This window comes from Berghia stephanieae, chromosome 1 (genome assembly GCF_034508935.2).
Source record: "Berghia stephanieae isolate SIO BIC M18660-M18661 chromosome 1, UCSD_Bste_1.3, whole genome shotgun sequence".
Classification (NCBI taxonomy): Eukaryota; Metazoa; Mollusca; class Gastropoda; order Nudibranchia; family Aeolidiidae; genus Berghia; species Berghia stephanieae.
In genome coordinates this window covers 90,812,005-90,834,506 of record NC_088360.1, presented here as the reverse complement: position 1 = coordinate 90,834,506, position 22,502 = coordinate 90,812,005, and the positions used below count along the sequence as shown (strand labels likewise).

The following is a 22,502-nucleotide window of genomic DNA, read 5'->3' as shown; positions in this document are numbered from 1 at the left end:
ACAGGAATGTTTGTATTCATTAGCCATGCTGTACCTTAGATTTAATGCGGCGAAAAGGGTTGAGACGAAGAGGATTTTAGTGCAATCTACATCAAAAATGAAGAAACATATCTGCCAAAAATAAATGACAGAATTGTGTGTATATGTGTTGTCTAGTTGTTTCGTTGTGTTTGTTTATGGAGATTGTGTATGTGTATGTACATGTTTGTATGTTTATAAGAAGTGGTGATGGAGGTGGTAGTTGTAGTAGTAGTGGTTGTAGTAGTAGTAGTAGTAGTAGTAGTAGTAGTAGTAGTAGTAGTAGTAGTAGTAGTAGTAGTAGTAGTAGTAGTAGTAGTAGTAGTAGTAGTAGTAGTAGTAGTAGTTTTAGTAGTAGTAGTAGTAGTAGTTGTAGTAGTAGTAGTAGTAGTAGTAGTAGTAGTAGTAGTAGTAGTAGTGGTGGTGGTGGTGGTAGAAGTAGAAAATGATGATAATGATGATGATGTTTACGGTGGTAGTAGTGGTGGTGGTGGCTTTGATGTTGGCATTGGTGAGAATGATGATGATAATGGTAGTGGTGGCAGTGGTGGTGCTGCTGCTGCTGGTGATGATGATGATGGTGATGGTGGTAGTGTTGCTGTTGCTGCTGCTGACGATGATGATGATAATGATGGTGGTGGTGGTGGTGGTGATGATGATGATGATGATGATGATGATGATGATGATGATGATGATGATGGTGATGATGATAATGACGAGGATTATGAGAATGTTAATGATATATTGCTTTCGAACGACCGAAAAAAAACACCGCAAAGATTCATCATTCAAAGCATTTCAAATAAATTTTAAATTATGGAAATAACTCTCCATTGTATAATATCATAATATAGAACGACAATTAAGTGCACATCTCCCATTTGAACTTATTAAATCACCAATAATTATTTGTTATTCAAACATCTCTGTCAACAAGATGAAAATTAGTGTTCAAGCCCATTGAGGCGATATTTTTTTATGATATTTTGTTTGTTTTTGAAGCAAGCGATTCGGGGGTGTTTGGAGCTGGAATTGTTGAATATATTAGCAACTAGGTAAAATGTAAAATGATTCAAGTGATCATAATACAAGAGAGTGTGTATGTGTGTGTGTGTGTGTGTGTGTGTGTGAGAGAGAGAGAGAGAGAGCGCTTTGGGTGGATGCGCACACACATACACACACAAACACACACACACACACACACACATTCTATTGTGTTCAACTATTAACTTGTCGAGCAACAACAAAAAAAAAAAAAAAAAAAAGAGGTATGAACTATGACTTGCAGTGCAAGAAAAGAGCCATCTAAAGAAAACATAATCGCCTCAACTGGATTAAGTGCACCCCTCTCCGCCTTGTTCTCCAAGCACAACATTGTTTTATTTCAATCAACACCCCTACGATACACGTAGTCCTTCGGAGCCATACGGAGTTTTCCCCGGTGTCAGTAGCATTGAACAAACGGTAGCAGTTGCTAACTACTCTTCAGACAGCACTCGAAAAATCAAAACGATCTGGGAGGTCCAAATGCCCAACCGTGAGACGAGCACCCTATCCAATGGGCTATCAGGAAAATCACGCTCAGCATTCATGGGTTCTTTTAGAAACCCTTCTCTAGTCCCATCACCATGCAGTGTAGCTCTCAGTGACATCGACGAATGTCTCCTTCTTCTTCTTTTCTAATAAACAATTCATTTATGCATCATAGGGAATAAAAGATCAACACCCATTTGAAAAACACATAAAATGAAAAGTTTTTATTTTTAAAAATGACAATAAATTAAAAATGTGTTATGTTTAGAGGTCAGAGCCATAGTCAGTAAAATAAATATCTAATATGCGCAGACACAGTTAGTTTTTCTTCTTTTTTTTTTCTTCTGTCTTTACCTGGGACATTATTTGTAGTAATCACAGACTTCTGCGGTAGTAATCTACTTTTATGTTAGCTATATATATATATATATATATATATATATATATATATATATATTATATTATATATAATATATATATATATTATATATTTCTTTTTGTTTTGTTTTCTAATCATCCTTCTCTCTACTGAAAAAGAACAAGCTCATTTACAACTCCTCTTTCATCCGTTATTTCAATGTTTACGAGGCAACATTGCCCTGTGTTGCGTTTGAAGTATAAGGACAACAAACACAGGAACGATTGACTACCATTTGAATAGTATGTCAACAAAAACGTTTCGGTTTCAGTCAAGGCTTTAAACCAACTGTATAATAAAATAATGCTGAAAATGTAAGTTTGAAAACATTCGTTTCATTGAAATGATGCCGTGATTTTAAAAAAAATCATGGTTTGTAATCGCATTGAGTTAGGACATTCTTGAACACGCCAGTTCATTCAGTGCGAGTCGAAACGGTTTTTTAAACTGTTTATATTTGCTGTTCAAAGTTACAACCATACCCTCCCTTCAATCACATGTCTTTTCACTTGATGACATTAACAAGAATTCTATTAAAGTAGAACAAATTTATTGATGTTTTTAGACATGATAGATAATGAACATAGCCAATGTTAAAATAGCATCCAAACACTAATTTTAGATCTTGTCTTCACAATATCAGCATTAGCTTATTATAAAAATAATTCTAACTGTTGTCAAATCTTTTTGGATATCAAATTTGAATCCGCGGATTCTCTGTTTGTCGATTTGATCAAATCCGTATGAAATAAGGATTACTAAGAAATGTTTCAAAACAGATTAACAATTAATCATCAGAGCGATTGGACCTGAGCTACCACAGTGATTTGCGAATTCTCACTAATATTAATATCATCCCAATTCACTTGACAAAATAGGCCCTATTTAGTTCAACATTCCTCTCCGAAAATTTCTATTGAATACTCTCTAGAGATCTTATTGAGAATTGAGATCAATGCAATTACTATCGATGAATGAGAGGAGTGTGAGATATAACCAAAACAAATAAATAAATAAAAGAACCGAGATTAAAAGCAAATATCAGGATATGATTCGATATCTATATCTGAACTCATTGTTGCCGATCAATATCGATCGATATTAAAAGTGAAATAAAAGTTTTCTATTGAAAATATTAAAAAGAAATAATTTTGTTAAATGATTTTTTTATTTTTGGTTAAGGAATGGATGGACAGATTTGATGTAAAAATTCGTATGTGAAGAAAGTCATTAAAATTTAGTGATATTGACCAAAAGAATGATGAGTGATAGTCGATCTTGTGTATGTGTGTGTGTGTGTGTGTGTGTGTGTGTGTGTGTGTAAGTGTTTAACAATAATAAGAGATAGATTAAACAACAAATAACCAAATCAACAAACAATCAGACGGAAATAGCAGCAGTGTAACAGAAGAGAATGGTAAGGATATTGTAGATATAGATTGAACATTCACATAATAAGATGGAATTGCAGTTGTTTTGAGATTAACTCTTTATCAATTTGGTATAGGAGGTAATGAAATAATACTAATAATACATAAAAACGTATTTAATTATACAACCAACATTTTTTGTTGTTGTGTGGCAATGATTTCTACGGAAAGCTTATTGAATAATCTATCCATCACTGTATTATTACCTTTGAAGGATGCTGGTATTTCCACTTGTTCTCCAGTAACTACGTAGTCATTCTGTCTTGTTTCCCATGTCATTTTACGAGCAAGAATAATTTTCTTTCTCCTGATCTCGTGAAGTTGAAGAATTGTCTCTTCATGGTCTCGTCCACTCCCAGAGCTATCATTACTTTTGATACTAAGAGACGTAGAAATTTTCCTGGAATCATTGATGTTAACCCTAAGAGCACCATTCAAAACATCGCTCGTATTAATATTCACAGAAGTATTTACACTGTCGTTGTCAGATTTACTGTCATCCAACAATGAGACATCGCCTTTTCGTAATTTTACAGCTAATGGTAAGCGGTAATTAGAAACGAGCTCTCGTAAAGTTCTCTGTTTTTCCTCCCACAGAAGTTCGGAAATATTAGTTGGTAAAGAAACTGATTTTGATGAAGTTGTCACGGCAGTTTCGACAGGTTTCGCACCCGTTTCTTTCTTGTCATCGTTCCCAGCGGCCATGTTTGAGTAACTTGACAACATGACGCCAATCGATAATTCCCATCAACGATCCTCGTACAATAAATTTAGAATAGAATTAAACTTCACACACCATAGCACTGTTTCCATTCTGTTTTCTCAATCGAACCAAGGATATTAATCGAACTACTACTGATAGTTGTTACAACTGGCGCACTGAGGATCTGATCTGACTGCTTCAGACACCAGCGATCGATATTAGCTGGCCCTGTCACACACGCTGTGCCCTCGCTACTACTTACTACTACCTGCCCTGACGTCCCGACGTATACCCCAACACAAACATTCAATCCCAAGGTTTTAGCCTAGTAAGCTATAATATTATTATGTCTCTCTTTCCTTATGTAAATGACACCTTCGTTTATACAAGAATTCGCATCGCTTTAAACTTTACCTTGTATGAACTATGTTGAGTTAGTTTCCTGCAATGGCAAATGTATTTGTTGATTAGCTTTATAAATGTATTACATACAACATGCGATTTTATATAGCTGAAAATCGCATATTATCACATAAAGAAAAACACCACAATGTGTTAACCTATTGACTCAATGGTAACTGACTGTAAACATTGTGAACTCTTTGAGGGGTCAAGCCACACAAGAACTGAATGCCCACCACGAACTTCTCCTGTACAGAAACTATTTTACAACTAGTGGAAACCCCCTTTATCGGTTTTGTTATAGTGCGCGAATAATAAATCTTGCAGGACGAGTTACCAAGTTTGACTAGTTGTGTTTCCCTCAACTTTAGGTTCATAATTCGAGGTATAAGACACATCATTGATAACAGTGACAGCGTGTTCTGTCTTGGTAACCTTTGTATGCAAACATAAGAATTACTTTGCTGGTTTCCAGTCTTCACGGACCGCTGAGCCAATGCGCTTTACATAGTTTGACAAAGACTATATTATAAATGAGTTTATTTGTTAAAATGACAATGCACTCTAAACAGATTGAAATTCGAATTGAGGTGACCATAGAGACAGACGGCAATATTATGCCAGATAGCTGTTGTGACCAGTCGTCTCAAAACGGTTTTATGTCGGGATGAACTATATTTGCCGTCTCGAAGCGGTATTATGTCAGGGTTAACTAGATGCAGACAAAATTTCGTTTTTAGCCACAAACACTAAATTTGGGGTTAATTTCTATGCGTTACGGCGAAGAATGAATGCAATGACTTACATTTCGTAATTCTTATAATTTCAATTTTAAGTTCACTTTAAAAGGTACTATTCAACCCGATATAATACCGTTTAGAGATGGTATATCACATTTGCTGAATATTGAATATTAAAAGTAAAAATTACTAGAAAAAAATGTATCTTTATGTAGTTCACGATGTCACAATCATTCTTTCTAATATAGAGTAGGCTATTACTATCACTCAAAGTTTGTATTTTAGACTAAAAACTCAGTCCTCTCCGTCTTGTTCACGACAACCCAATACCGTTCAGAAACAGTTGGTAATATAGACCTATTGCGAATGATAGTAAATAGTCTTTGAGTATTCAGCAAAACTGTTTATCATCATAATACCCATAAACAAATAAAACCGTCACATTTGGCAAATTGACTTACTGGCTTTTCTCCTCATTTTCTTTTTTTTTTTTTTTTAATTTATATTATTTTTTAATGTTTAATGTCTGTGATTATACGACAACCGCGGAATAAAAGCAGCCAAATTTAAAAGAGGATGAAGTTGAGCTGAGAAAAAGAAGAGGGGAAAAAAAGTCAGACTATAGGGTGGGGAGAAGGGAGCAAGAAGAAGAAAAATAAGAATAAAAGGAGGAGGAAGAGAAGGAGGAGGGGAGGAAGAGGAGTAGGATGGGGGGGGGGGGGGGGGGGGGGGGGGGAAGAGGAGGATGAGAAATATGTGTAATAATTACAACATGGATTATGTTTCCCTATATGGGACCTAGCATCTCAAAACCTTATTGTGTGAGGACTAGTTTTTTAATTTTGATTTTTTATATATATTTTTTTTTTATTAATCGAATTTATAGTAAAGTCATAAATATGAGATTTGTTGTTTTATTAAGAAGAAAAAATATAAATTGTTATCGAAATAAAAAGTAAGATGACATGTCTCTGGTCCTTTTCGCTTTAAATTAACTTTTTTTAGTCACCTGGTCCATCTCGAATGTATAATATGGAAAGTAATGATCCCAATATGCCTCCCTGGAGAATGCCACCAATAACAGGCTTGTAATCCGACTTTTCCCTATTCTTTGAATTCTATCTTTAAGAATATCATTAATCCATTCATAAAAATATTCGTATTCATTTAACACGGCCTTAGATGAACGAACAATCTATTTTGTGGAACAGAATCAAATGCTTTGCAAAGATCAAGATAAACAATATCACTGTAATTTCCATCAACCATCGATTTAGTAAAATCATTCATGACATGTAATAATTGATCATGCTCAACATTGCTCGATTCCGTTATTCATCATAAAGGGGAGTTTGTCCTTTGTTTACTTTCTCTGAGAAAAAAATGGCATGCCGAACGTTAAGAAATGTAGCAGAGCACACTGCACTAAACAATAAACTAAGCTATCCATTATTGACAGAAAGAAAATTGAGAAACACGTTGAGAGGATGACATGAGATCCTGGAACATAACTCAAGATACATAACTTCTTAAAAAATATTTTTATGTCTTAATGTCTTTAGTTGTTTCCCTTGATATCCTCGATCAAATAACAGAGAAGTCAAAAACAGAAATAATAATATAATGTCAATTTATTCCCCTTTTTTTATGTGCTGTGCAGCGATTTGGTTCTATCTGGTTGCAACTTTAAGATCTAGAAAGCTCATTTAATTTCTTATTAATTTTGTGTCTGTTTTTACTTCTAGTTTTTTTTTCTTTCTTACAGTCTTTTCTTTTTTCTTTCTTTCTTTCTTTCTGTTTTTTTTTTTTTTTAATGTATGTAATGGGACAATCTAAAATGGTATTATATTATATTATAGTCTAGCATCCAGTTTCAGTCCCCAAAGCTCAATGGTACCTCAGGGCAGTAATCCAAAAGCAAACAAGAAACATTATACTTACTTTATCTGAAATTTTATTTAACACAAAATATATATTTTAAAATTATTTTTAAAAAAAAACAACAAACAAAACAAAACAAAACAAAACAAACAAAACGCCAAATAACTACTACTACTACTACTACTACTACTACTACTACTACTACTACTACTACTACTACTACTACTACTACTACTACTACTACTACTACTACTACTACTACTACAATAACAACAACAACAACAACAACAACAAACAACAACAACAACAATTTTAAAAACATCAAAAACTGGTTGATTTATAATATAGAAATAAAGGCTATTACTATCACAAACAGTCAATCATCTATTATACTTATACTTATTATTGTGGAACTAAATATAGATCTAGACGAATCTTTTTTGAGTCAACGGGTAATAGAACTACCCTTTATTTACGAAAAGTTGGCAAGTTACTCGTATATTAATCCGTAAAAATAGTTTTATTATTTTCAACTTGTCTGGTAATTATGTTATCGACAATGTTGACCCCCCCCCCCCCCCCACCCAAGCCAATTTTTAAAAAAAGAAAAGAAAAGAATAGATAGATCTTTATTACTTGAGAATATCAAGAGAGGTACATCTTTTTTTTAAAAAATTATTTTTTGTTTGTTTGTTTATTGCGGGTGAGATATTATTACTTAATAGTATCAAGAAATATTAAAAATCATATCATCATTTTTTGTTGCGGATGTACAAGAATTGTGTAAAATCAGCTATACTCGCAATGAAAGCCAACGGTCAAATTAAGGACTGAGTGTATTGCGACATAACAGATTTTCTTTGGTATTAATTTGAGTCAACGGGTGGGAGAATTAGCCTGAAATTTAAAAAAAAAATGCTTTGCAAGTTACTCGTATATCAGTCTGTAAAAAATAGTTTTCATTTTTTTAGATTTGTCAGTAATTCGATGTTTGATGATAAAAATTTAACATTGGCTGTATGGAACAATGTTGATCTTCAACCCTGTTTTTTATTATTATTTAAAAAAAATATTTTTTTAAATTTAAAGAACAGATATTTCTTGGAGGCTGTTTAGCAAATAATTATACGTCGGTTGGAAGATATTAGATTGCACCACAGGATAATCAAATATGTATCACAGAGAACAAACACTATACTAGTCTAATTCGAGTTTATTTTGTACGTCGGTTAGATTGTTTGATATAATAAAAAAGTTCAGTATTATTTGGAACGACGTGTTTACTTAGGGCACCATATTAATATCTGCACTTTGATTTGGAGTAACATCAATAATCTACCATCGTTGGTAATATTAGGGTTCCTTTGTTTGCCTCATCAGAAGCAACCCCCTCCCTCCCCCCCCCCCCCCCCCCCCAAAAAAAAAACAGAAAAAAAACCCTCACGAAAAAAAAGAAAACAAAAAGAGAACTAGAAAGAAAACCGAGTTCGCCCTTGAGCACCAGATAGAAGAAGAAAAATAAAGTAAAATAATAAAAAAAAAAATGCTCTCCCCGGCGGGGAATCGAACCCCGGTCTCCCGCGTGACAGGCGGGGATACTTACCACTATACTACCGAGGAGCTAAGGTTTTGGAGCAGCAATTTATACTTATTATAATAATAAGAATCATTTTTCTATAATTAGTTACGTTGTCACGTGACGGGAAGTACAAACTCCTGTTGTAAAATGGACGTCTAAATTTGTGTAGAGAGGAACTGTCCAACTTTTTTTTGTTTGTATTTATCTGTACTATTTACCGTGTTCCGCTCCAGCTATATTTTGACAGGATTTACATCTAAAGCGATGTTTTCTTTTGTTGTTGGATATAGTTAATCTGGTTGTTTTTCGTGGTTGATTACAAAACAAGGACTCTGCTCAAACTCAAAATAAGTCGATAAGATTTGAAAACAAGCCACAGGTTGAGTCAGTCAGTGCACTTCTTGACTTGACTGTCATAGCATAGTTAGTCGACTCCAGGTGTTTATCTCTCTGTTCATTGTAGTAGTCGGATGAGAAAAGATGTGAATTACTCAATAACCTTACTGCTGAATTTTGGATTAGAGAAAAAGTCTTTGACATCTGTAGATTGGTGGATTCTATTTCTATCACAAATCAAGTCGGAAATTACGGAACCGAGTACTCACACTCACGCTCACTCTCAGAATCTCAGTCAATGCAATCTAGGGTTGGGATTGGAAATTTGGAATATCAATTGTTCCACTTTTATTTATTCTTAAATCTGCTGTAGAAACGCCCCAGACCAGAGTTGGATCTTACTGTTCATTGACGTCTTCCAATATAAAGGTAAACGTTATTTTATTTTTTTAATTTTCTGACCATGAGATTTTTCATTTTCTTCAATTTCAATTTCCCAACAATACAACTCCTTGCCCGCCTAGCTAGACCTAGAACTAGAGTAGAGTTAGAGACTACCATTACCACATTAGCAAAGGCCAGTTAAGTCCACGTTATATATAGTATAATAGTAAATATACATGAGCGCAACCCTGCCCACTCCAATTTTATTACAAATGAAACCTTTATTATTATTAACTTAAAATAAAATACTACAACTACAATACTACTATTAATTTTTTGACCATGAGATTTTTCATTTTCTTCAATTTCAATTTCCCAACAACTCCTTGCCCGCCTAGCTAGACCTAGAACTAGAGTAGAGTTAGAGACTACCATTACCACATTAGCAAAAGCCAGTTAAGTCCACGTTATATATAGTATAATAGTAAATATACATGAGCGCAACCCTGCCCACTCCGATTTTATTACAAATGAAACCTTTATTATTAACTTAAAATAAAATACTACAACTACAATACTACGACTACGACTATCTTCTATTACTACTCTACTACTACTACCACTACCACTACTTTTGTTGCAGCTGCTGCTATGATTACTTTCCATGATAATGATAATAATTTAATAATATAATAATAATTATTATTATTATTAATTGTTGTTGATTCTTTTACTTTTACTCTAATTATGCTGTCAAGATATTATTTTTTTTTCAAGTTGGATAGGGTTAGTTTATATATAGATAGCTTTCTTTATTGTCATATTTTCGTTGCCCAAATCCATTGTGAATTTTTTTTTTCAATGCGGTTTATGAATATCAGTTTCAGATTGTTTTCGCATTATATAATATATTAAAATTATATCTTGGCAAAGAAAATGGAAAAAGACTGCAATCGACCAAAAGTTAAAATTGTTTAGATTTCACTTTGAGGTTAGATTTGATTTCAATTTGGTGGTGTTCTTTATTTCTAGTGTAATTCTACATTGCTGCTAGTTTAATTTTGGGGTTTTAGGTCAGTGCGACTCAAGAATGAATTGTACTTTACCAGACTACAATCGAAAGTGGAAGTGTCGTATAAATATATGCTGCTATTTGCAGACATATTTCTGATTCCAATAAAGTAGTAGATTTTAGTTTTTTCCTGTCCAATCCTAAGCCCTGTTTTTCCACGATGTTTAGAGAGCTAAAAGTATGGAAGTAAGACATACATTTTCAGGTAACACAAAGAATCAGGTAGCTACTGCAATTCATCACTTTTTTCTTTCTTTTCTCCCACCTCGAGCTCTGTGGTGCACTCTCAAATCCCTCTAGGATAAACATAGCTGGTTGTTTACAAACAAGAGAATGAATGCTCTTTGTTATTTTTAATTTCTTTTAGATCGCCAATTGGCTGATTAATTTTCACTAGATTCTCTCATTGAGACAAATAAATGTTTAAGGCGACATGTGGTTTTGTATCTTGCAACAATTGAATCAATGGTTAGAACTGGGGAGTATTTAATGTAAACCATATATTGAAATACCTGTACTGAATAATGACTTTTCGCACTGTCCGAATCTTGTAATGTAAGGAGTTAAAGGTTGTCTATGTTCCCTTCCACTACAAATTAATTCCACCGCCGAATAGAGAAGGAAGTTGTTTTTCCATGTTTTTCTCTTTATTTATCTTTCTTTCTTCTACTTTTTTTAAAGAGGAAGTTGAATCTTTTATCTCTTTCTATTTTTAAATTTTTTGTTGTTGTTGTTGATGCATTGCAAGTGATTTTTTGGAAATGATGTTTGTAAGAGGGGAATGTTTCATCATTGTCAGTGATGTAATTGTGGAGATTAAATAATTGTTCTTTAATGTCTTTGATTAGTTTTTATTGTGGTAGATTATCACAAACTCAAAACTTATTGCTTCAACCAGATTACGAAACTAATGCATATCATAATTATAATTCATAATTCCTATCATTAGCAATTGGCTTCAACAGTCATGTGGTCACTTCCCTCGTAATGACGCATAGTATCTTAGTAACTGGCTCTAAACTATCGGAATAATGGCGGATGCCCTTATGAAATATTTCTCCGACGAGTATAAAAGTGTATCCAGAGGAGAAAAACATTATAAATATGATCATGTTTTGACTTTTTAAATACATATTCTGATCACATGACATATGAAAAGTTCTAGCCAGCATGAAGAATAAAAGGTACCAATTTTCTTTGTTTAGAACCACACTGCTCGCCGTTGCTGGGCAATGTGACATCAGACTATTGAATCCAATTGATGGTAGATAACAGAAGATAATGTTATGGGCTATCTTTGGAGATTTACGAAGATATACAAATTTCTCACTTTATTGACCACAGATAATCATTAAATCGGACAGCTCTTGTACGGGCGGTATGAGTGGTCATGTGTAGGATCATCTACTGTATGCATTGCCAAGTACATTTATTACTAAATTTTACTCAGCTTTATGGATGATCATCATTAGTTTTTGACATCTTTACTTTGTTGGTTTGATGTTTATCTACGCACAGATTTATGCAGGGATAATACGATATTGTATGGAAAATTACGAATTTTTAATTCCCAGTAATACTTGAATAATGATGATAATAATAATAATAATAACTACTACTACTACTACTACTACTACTACTACTACTACTACTACTACTACTACTACTACTACTACTACTACTACTACAACTGCTACTAATGCTATAATAATAATAATAATAATATTAATGATGATGATGATAATATTAATTATAAATACAATGATAATAATAATAATAATAATAATAATATAATGGTAATAATAATAATAATATACTGATAATAATAATAATAATAATATACTGATAATAATAATAATAATAATATACTGATAATAATAATAATAATAATATACTGATAATAATAATAATAATAATAATAATAATAATAATAATAATAATAATAATAATAATAATAACAATGATAAAGCATTTCTGCAGTGTATAAGCATGGTGATGTAATGTTGAAGTGATCATCAATGTCAAATTATTGTGGTTGTTTATACACGATTTCAGAAATTACTAATTTCCTTGTCAAATTACTAAACATTAACATAAAAATTGGTAAATTTGTAGTTTTTAATTTGGCAGGTTTAATATCTCTGTCTCTGTCACTAAATGGATTAGTTGTTTGCTTCCCTTTTGCTATGACACTAGTCTATTACTGCGCCGCACTGTTACTGATGAGTGGATGACCGGTTGGATAAAATCTTATTCAAATTCAAATTGAGTACTTTACCAAGTAAGTTATCTGACCCTCTTTCTGGAGAGTAAAGAGTATTGGTCACCATTTCAGGTTACAATTCCTTACCAGAAATCATGTGTGGTTTTATTCCCAAAACTTGAATTGAGCAATTTTGGAGCCTGTAGCAAACATTAGGGATAACGACCACCGATAGCCCTTGTTTAATCCACCCGTGGCTCTAAAGCAAGCAGTGTAGACTAGTTATGTGAAGGGTGCATTGCAAATAAACTTTTATTAAAGATGACAACTAGTAGTAGTAGTGATAATCATGTTTGGCAGTGCTTACTTGTGTTTATCTGCTAGTCCAGAAAGACATTGAATGGATGATCTGTTTAGTTCTCTGTGAATTAAATAATACCCTCCCTAAAACACACAGCGAGATTATAAAAGCATGAGATAACAATTACTAATCTTTATTTTAAATAGCTTGGTGGTCGCTATCTCTCTCTCTCTCTCTCTCTCTCTCTCTCTCTCTCTCTCTCCCTCTCTCTCTCTCTCTCTCTCTCTCTCTCTCTCTCTCTCTCTCTCTCTCTCTCTCTCTCTCTCTCTCTCTCTCTCTCTCTCTCTCTATATATATATATATATATATATATATATATATATATATATATATAATATATATATATATATATATATATATATTCTGTAATCATTTTATTGTATTATGGTGATGATCATGTAGCTGTGTCAGTTTGGGATTTAAAAGCGATTTCAGTCTAGCTGCAATTTATAAAAGTGCTCTTGGATTTACCTCTGATTTTTATTTAATGCGCGTGCTCTTTGTTCATAGATGTTCATAGAATATTAGTTATGGGTGGAACCAATAGTTAAAATGAATTAGGCTTTGGTGTTCACTTCGCCTCTCTCGTTAAAACAGAGAAGATAAAACACAACCCCCCCCCCCCCACACACACACACATACACACATATATAACATTTTTTTTTTTGAAGTTGAACAACAGATACGAAGTCTTTTCATCTTAACGGCCCACGTCATGTTATCTTGTACTGCCGGATGTCTCCGTCGGCATTTTAAAAGATGTTATTATAATATTCCGCTACCGTTTAATGTTCCTTGGTACTTGTTTACAATACTTTGTGACGTAAGCGTGTAGGATGAGATGGTGTAGTATGCATTAGACTTCTGAAAGGGAGAATCTTTGGTGATGCCATAATGAATGTTACACTCCTTTTCCTTATCGGGGCTGATAGGGTTTCCCCCCCCCCCCCCCCTCTTTTCTTCCACGTATAGATTGCCATCCATAATATTACCACGAAATCTTGCACAAGAACCCGAAACATTTTATTGCGAGGTTTTGCACAGGATTTGAGCGCGGGATCATTTTTATTTATTTATTTTTTAAATGAAAGACAAATTTAAAAAGAGGTAAAAATCTGACAAGTTGGTGAGTCGGTGCCAATGCTAAATGTAAGGGGAAGATAACGCCTCAGGCAATGAAAAGGAAAAAAACGGTTATCCCTTTCATTGCTCGAAGTGTAATACATATTATCTTTAATGTTTCGCGTTATTTTCCTTTTACACAAACTTGTGTTTATCACGCCGCCCTCCCTCCCCCCCCCCTCTCTCTCTCTCTCTCTCTCTCTCTCTCTCTCTCTCTCTCTCTCTCTCTCTCTCTCTCTCTCTCTCTCTCCACTCAGTTGAATTGTATAGCTGTTTAATTGTTTAATATTAACGTTTTCGTTCACATATTAACAATGCTGCACTTGTTTTTACACTCGATGAATGTCTTTTGATTCACGTTTCACGAAAGTTCCCCTCCGATAGTTTTGTTTTGTAGTTTTGTTTTGTGTTGTTTGGAACTTCTCTTTTGTCTCTGAACTGGTTGATGAATGGAACGAGGTGTTATTGTTATTAACATTCCCGACTCGGTTAATATGTTATCTTTGTTTCTTCTTTGATAAATCGTAATGGTGTATCTATGACAGGACACTGAATATAATGCTTTTATCACGAACAGTAACAACGTAAGTACGCGATACTAGAATTGTAAGGTTTTTTGTTTATATCACCACGTGTCGTCCTCTTAACTGTCTGTATCACCGAATGCTGCTTTTGCCCCCACTCTCGTCTTTTTCCTTCGTGATTTGAAAAAGAAATTCTTTGTTAATTAAGATCAAACTGGTACTATTTGCGCAAGGTTTCTTATGTCTTCCCTGGATTGGATCAGTCTTCATTTTTGCATTTTTAATTATTGATGATTTTATTTATGTTTATCTATTTTTAACGGATTCGATGTCTTTTTTATTTATTATCATGTGTAAATTCTGCATCGCGAACGTTGGGATTGTGTAAACCTTCTGAAAATCATCGATATAACTCGATACATAGAAGTTAGCAGAACTAGTAGCCTAACTGTGTTGTGACCAGGTTATAATGGTATGCGTTATTTATACACGTATCTTTATTCTATCGACTGTTGGGTCTAGAACTACTGCTCATTAGGGAGGAAGCCGGTCTAATTAGTTATATTGTTTCCCTCATCTTGTTTGGTGAGTAGACGGCAGGCTTTTGTGGTGTTGGTCTTTCCCCCCTCGTGTGGAAAGAAATATATAATTTTTAAAAAAAGTGGGGGATGGGGGGGGGGGGGGGGGGGGGGGGGGGGGGGGTTATCTGGATATTATAGAGGTACCGTTATGTGAAATGGACATCATGATTCAACCAGAGGTTTTGTTTCACGCTGGTCGATTTGTGACAATACATCAATTTTTTAGAACTAAGTGTCGACGAGCAAACTGAAAAATTCGTTACTCGCTTAGTCGTACATCTGTTTCGAAGCTTTCATTTAAGTTCTGTATTATTATCCCAATTTTCATCTCTCTCTCTCCATCTCTCTCTCTCTCTCTCTCTCTCTCTCTCTCTCTCTCTCTCTCTCTCTCTCTCTCCCCCCCCCCCCCCAAAAAAAAAAAACAAACAAAAAAGAACCAAAAAAAAAACAAAAACAAACAAACAAACACTCAAAGGATTTGCGACCCTCTACGGTGATGTCTTTTAATACATTTTTTTTACTTGCAGCGCTCTTCCCCATCCCCCATACATACCCATTCTTTCCTATCTCCCTTGTTCTGATTGTTTAGTTATGCATACCACCACCATCCCCAACCCCCCTCCCCTTTCTCTCCTCTCTTTTCCTAGATACGTACCGTACATAAAATTTGCGTAGCTATTGGCATCATGACCTGTTGCTTCACAACATTTTTGTACTTGAAGACTGCAGTAATTCGTTGATGTGTCTCGAAGAGATGTTTATTTTTTCTTTAAGTAGATAGGATAACTTATTTGATGTGTGTGCGCTACGGAAGTGGCCGTGTGTATCCTTATAAGTCTGTATAATAATAAGTAATGTATCTGTCAGTTCAGTCTATTTCAAACTGCTGTAAAAAATGTGGTGGTCACGGATATTATAGAGGTACCGTTATGTGAAATGGACATCATGATTCAACCAGAGGTTTTGTTTCACGCTGGTCGATTTGTGACAATACATCAATTTTTTAGAACTAAGTGTCGACGAGCAAACTGAAAAATTCGTTACTCGCTTAGTCGTACATCTGTTTCGAAGCTTTCATTTAAGTTCTGTATTATTATCCCAATTTTCATCTCTCTCTCTCTCTCTCTCTCCTCTCTCTCTCTCTCTCTCTCTCTCTCTCTCTCTCTCTCTCTCTCTCTCTCTCTCTCTCCCCCCCCCCCCCCAAAAAAAAAAAGAAAAAAAAACAAACAAAAAAGAACCAAAAAAAAAAACAAAAACAAACAAACAAACACTCAAAGGATTTGCGACCCTCTACGGTGATGTCTTTTAATACATTTTTTTTACTTGCAGCGCTCTTCCCCATCCCCCATACATACCCATTCTTTCCTATCTCCCTTGTTCTGATTGTTTAGTTATGCATACCACCACCATCCCCAACCCCCTCCCCTTTCTCTCCTCTCTTTTCCTAGATACGTACCGTACATAAAATTTGCGTAGCTATTGGCATCATGACCTGTTGCTTCACAACATTTTTGTACTTGAAGACTGCAGTAATTCGTTGATGTGTCTCGAAGAGATGTTTATTTTTCGTTAAGTAGATAGGATAACTTATTTGATGTGTGTGCGCTACGGAAGTGGCCGTGTGTATCCTTATAAGTCTGTATAATAATAAGTAATGTATCTGTCAGTTCAGTTGTTAATAGTGGTCTATTTCAAACTGCTGTAAAAAATGTGGTGGTCACGGATATTATAGAGGTACCGTTATGTGAAATGGACATCATGATTCAACCAGAGATTTTGTTCCACGCTGGTCGATTTGTGACAATACATCAATTTTTTAGAACTAAGTGTCGACGAGCAAACTGAAAAATTCGTTACTCGCTTAGTCGTACATCTGTTTCGAAGCTTTCATTTAAGTTCTGTATTATTATCCCAATTTTCATCTCTCTCTCTCTCTCCATCTCTCTCTCTCTCTCTCTCTCTCTCTCTCTCTCTCTCTCTCTCTCTCCCCCCCCCCCCCCCAAAAAAAAAAAAAAAAAAAAAACAAACAAAAAAGAACCAAAAAAAAAACAAACAAACAAACACTCAAAGGATTTGCGACCCTCTACGGTGATGTCTTTTAATACATTTTTTTACTTGCAGCGCTCTTCCCCATCCCCCATACATACCCATTCTTTCCTATCTCCCTTGTTCTGATTGTTTAGTTATGCATACCACCACCATCCCCAACCCCCCTCCCCTTTCTCTCCTCTCTTTTCCTAGATACGTACCGTACATAAAATTTGCGTAGCTATTGGCATCATGACCTGTTGCTTCACAACATTTTTGTACTTGAAGACTGCAGTAATTCGTTGATGTGTCTCGAAGAGATGTTTATTTTTCTTTAAGTAGATAGGATAACTTATTTGATGTGTGTGCGCTACGGAAGTGGCCGTGTGTATCCTTATAAGTCTGTATAATAATAAGTAATGTATCTGTCAGTTCAGTTGTTAATAGTGGTCTATTTCAAACTGCTGTAAAAAATGTGGTGGTCACGGTAAGGCCAGGCATGCGTGACCAGTCCGTCAACAGGTTTTATAATATATAATATATGTGTATTACTGTTTATAATGCTGTCTCCCCGGATTTCCTCCCCATCACTGTGTTGCATGTTTTGGATCATCCCTACCCCCGCCTTTACTTGATTGATTCACTTCCATACCCCTTCCTCCCTCTTTTCTTCGCCTTTTTCCTCAACCACCGGTGCTGCTGCTGCTGCTACTACTACTACTACTACTATTGCTGCTGCTACTACTATTACTGCTGCTACAACTAACTAACTATTATTATTATTATTATTATTATTATTATTATTTATTATTATTATTATTATTATTATTATTATTATTATTATTATTATTATTATTATTATTATTATTATTATTATTATTATTATAGAACAATCAGTCTGCCCCCGTTACAATTTATGTAGTGGAGTATTCAATGCCCAAGTCCTATCATGCAGTGCGCACGCTTGTCAAGCAGTTTTCGTTAATGTTCTAGTTAGAATTTTGATTTTGTTAACATCCAAATTCGGAACGCGCCTTTTCTGTGTTCTATTACTGAAATGTTTATCATCAAAAAAGGTATGAAATATAAAATACCATTTCAACTATGTTAAATATTCTCGCACAAAGTCTTTGTAAATATTTCATAAGTTTGCATTTTTCCATGCCCTGTCGAATATCCCCCTCGTCGGTCTTAATATTGTGATCTGGTAACCCAAGTCCACTAGACTATTATTATTATTATTATTATTATTATTATTATTATTATTATTATTATTACTATTATTATTATTATTATTATTATTATTATTATTATTATTATTATTATTATTATTATTATTATTAAATTTTTGTTTGCTTCTAGAACTGTCACTTAATCGGCAAAGCCTAAATATAATGTGGCCTCGAATTACTGTCCCGTCAAATATGTGGTCTGATTGTCTCTGAAGAAGAAAGGGCTTAAAATAATGGCTTGTTGCAGTTAGTTGTTTGACCTTTGGTTTCCTGGTTAACGCGTCACGGTTGTCAGGTCACCGTTTTATTTATATACATGTTAATGTACATTCGTCAAATTACCAGGCGGGCTTTGTTGCATTTCCTGTTATTTTGCCCTGTGCTTTGCTTACTGTCTCTCATACAGTGCATCGCCGGACCGCTTTCGTTCCATTTTAATGACAAGTACTTTATTACATGTATTTTGCCATTTTAGCTGTATTTAAATTTTTTTATACCATGTTTGGTTGTTTGTCGATTTTTTTGTTCTGCTGCTGTCTATTTTAACTAAGTGAGTGACTCTGAGGTCTTTTCATGTCTCCCGTTGAAAATAGGAAGAACAAACGTAAATCGAATGCATCCGAATTGCAATAATGAACATTTTACTAAGTTACATGGATTTTAAATGTTACACACTGGATGGAGTATAAATGAAATATCCCATATAGTTCAGTTTTAGACTGGATAGTGTGTGTGTGTGTGTGTGTGTGAGAGAGAGAGAGAGAGAGAGAGAGAGAGAGAGAGAGAGAGAGAGAGAGAGAGAGAGAGAGAGAGAGAGAGAAGGGGGTGGGGGGTTGTAACTGAATGAAATTAGCAAATTGCTCTGTTGGTTTATGGTCACTCGGTATTCTTTCGTTTGACCTTTTGTTCGTTTCAGTGGTTGATACGTCACCAATTTATTGCCATTTCCATTCAACTGTTGGTCGTGGGCACGCAATTTATACGTCCGCATGATATGTTTATTGATCCTCTAATAAGTATGTCACTACATGTCGCTCGGCGGTCATTTTTGAATGATCTGAATGTAACATGGTAACATTTACGATGCGGCATGTTGTATTTACATTGTAAACTTGAATCTGTTCTTCTTTCATGTATTCCCGTACTTAGACATTGCTTCCCTCCCTTACTGCAAGTTGTTGAGACAAGCTTCGTTGCTGTCGTTCCGGCTGTAATCATGAACATTTGCCTACTTCTACCAAAAAAACTTGTGGAACTGCAAATTTTTTGTTCCATTCGCAGAGATACGTGGCTATTTTTAATTTTAGTTCAATGAAAATTATTTAAAAGCAAGTTTTGGTACCAGATACTTTATATTAAGGACTTTGTAGCGTTATTTAATCCCGTTAATGGCAAATTGGTGTTTTATTAAGTTAGTCATAATGTCTATTATTTCATTAATTAATTAAATAATAGACATTATGACTATTTTGACAACAACTCTCTTTCGAACTCCTCTCCACCCCATTCCTCCCAAGCAGCCACCGGAAAATTAATTTTCCAAATGTGTATATTATGATGTCTCTTGAAATATCTGAAACATCGTTTTCCAATAGAGGAGGTTTTTAGGAGGCATCTGTCTCTAACGGATTTTAAAATAATTTTCGGAATGCAAGCGCAGCTAATCTTTAATCTAAAGATCTGAACAAGTGTGTATGAAAGTTGCCAGGCAAAGCAAGAAAGAGAAATACACACTTGTTCAGATATTTATCTTACACCAGTGCCTGCTCCCTAGTTTCTTTATTTAATCTTTAATCTCTTCACTTAAAAAACCAAACTCAACATCAAATGAAACACCAGCGGCAGTGTCCAAAATTTTGTTGCGAGTTTCCGAGCTTGTTTCAAGCTTGGAAAAGATAGTTTTAATCCCATTCCTTCGATGTTATGGCTTAAAATTGACGAGATGAATATTTTTCATGTGACCACACGTTACCTGTTTGAAAAAGCGTTGATGCTGTATGTTGGAATTTACCTGAGCATTGTCATCGAGCCTTTCAGTAGGGTCGACATAATCTGATATGTTTGTTTTCAAAATAATGTTCTCAGCCTCAAGCTAAAATACATGTTGCTTATTATTAAAGGTAGACTTGAGAGTTGATAGGATAGACAATGTTTTCATTGCTGGGCGGTAAAGTGGGGGGGGGGGGGGGGGGGGTAGTACTACTATAAATAACCATTACTCAATCTGGTTGTGGAAGAATGACAGAAGGTCACAGGGAAGGATTTACATTGGAATGTGTCAGTGTCGAATCGGGTACAATTTGATATTTGTAGAAGGGGGGTGGTCACACTCTGGTCCTTCTGTGCTATACACCTGGGAGTTTCGGGGGGGATATATATTATGTGCTCTAATATTAATAGTTATCTTATTGTGTGCCTTCAAATGGCAGAAGACCAATATTGAAAGTATGGTCAATTTTATTTTATAATATTGTATGCAATGCGCATACATCGCGTCCGTCTTTTCTTGATGTATTTATTTTATTAATTTGCTTATTTATTTATTATATATTTGTTTATATTTCTTCGATTGTTGATTTTTCATTTTTTTTCATTTCAGAATATACAATAGATATTTTATGAATTTGATGATAATGGAATGTATACCTGTGAATGATAATTTCCCATTATAATTGTCCTAAATTACTTCAAACTTATATCATTTAATTTTTCCTCCATTTTTATTTATCTATTTGTTCTTCTGGTCATTTTTTTTTTCAACCATGTTTTCTGATCCTCGATAAACTGTCAACCTAGCATTTCTTCAACTTACATATTTTTCTTTCATTACCGCAACAATATCACGATTCAATTGATTACATAGATCGTGAGTTTTATTCCAATAACAAGAATATTATACACTTATGATTATTATGATTTACGTAGTGACATCTTTGTTTAACAAACAAAAACAAAAAAATGAAAAAAAAAAGTACTGTTTTGTATGATTTGACATAATTGTATAAATGGGTAAAAAGAAATGGTAGAAGTTGAACAACAATGTAGAACATCGGGTAGAACCAACAGATCCATAGTTGATCGGTTACGCTAGTTGGTAATTCTGTTTAAAGCTCGAACATTAACAAATAAAGGTTTGGGAGGGGGGGGGGGGGAATTGGTTAAACGTAATATATAGTTTAATAACGGTAACAATGACACATGTGGGTGTTTCGGATCTTCCCTTTATCAGCAGTGTGATAAATAAGGATTAGTTACTCGAAGATTACTAGATTTTTCAGCACATTGATAATAATTTTATACTGGCGTGCTGCGTTTTTTTTTTGTTGTTGTTGTTGTTGTTTTTGTTTGTTTTTTTCGTTCTGTTAAGAATGCTTTTGTAATTAGTTGTATTTACAAAATGATGTATTAAGCACATTGATGTTCATCAAAAAAACATTGTTATTATTTGCTTTTCTGGCAATGTCCTTCGCGAATGATCTGTTCGGATGTTCGCACACATTACTTTCCGTAAGTGACAATAATACCCTATTGCAAACACATATGGATTAAGTCCACTTTCTTGTACTTGTGTACTTTACAATTGAGTTGGAAGAGGAGAGGTGTGTGTTAGACAGACAAACTATCTTCTCTCTCTGTCTCTGAGTGAGGCGGGGGGGGGGGGGCACCGGCGATGTAACACGTACTGTATGTAGTGGAATTTTGGTGCCAGGTGGCCTGCTGGGGGAATTATGCGGCAATGCAAAGAACAATGCGCATGGCTAATTCATGGAAATGCTTCAAATGCATATGGGCTGTTTTTATATATTATTACATTAAGAAGATGGAGAGGAGCAAGAGTGAGATAACTTGATAGATCGTGATTATTCTCTCACCACCTGTGTAAGTGTAATCCGCTGTTTTCGACCCGCTCTTCTGGGTGTTTGTTTCTCTCATTATGTTTGCTATTACCTTTGAA

General features: G+C 34.5%; 2 protein-coding genes and 1 non-coding gene across 11 annotated transcripts in view; 1 reads left to right on the top strand and 2 right to left on the bottom strand.

The window, feature by feature from the left end:
• LOC144961453 (uncharacterized) overlaps positions 1-4,776 on the bottom strand; it is a 48,926-nt gene extending 44,150 nt beyond the window's left edge. Inside the window, exon 1 of the mRNA XM_078894632.1 lies at positions 3,606-4,776. Coding sequence (XP_078750758.1) covers positions 3,606-4,125 — 520 coding nt within the window. The 5' untranslated portion in view covers positions 4,126-4,776. The remainder of the gene's footprint in view (positions 1-3,605) is intronic.
• Positions 4,777-8,673: 3,897 nt separating this feature from the next.
• On the bottom strand, positions 8,674-8,745 carry Trnad-guc (transfer RNA aspartic acid (anticodon GUC)). Its single transcript has one exon. It is a non-coding gene; the product is annotated as a tRNA-Asp (tRNA).
• Positions 8,746-8,823: 78 nt separating this feature from the next.
• Positions 8,824-22,502, top strand: part of LOC144961377 (signal-induced proliferation-associated 1-like protein 1) — a 46,038-nt gene continuing 32,359 nt past the window's right edge. For 8 of the 9 annotated variants that reach the window (XR_013643155.1, XR_013643154.1, XR_013643151.1 and 5 more), the window contains exon 1: positions 8,827-9,469. The gene's annotated coding sequence lies outside the window, so the exon portion shown is untranslated. Of the gene's footprint in view, positions 9,470-22,502 lie in introns of all 9 variants that reach the window. The other variant, XM_078894616.1, reaches the window with a different exon arrangement.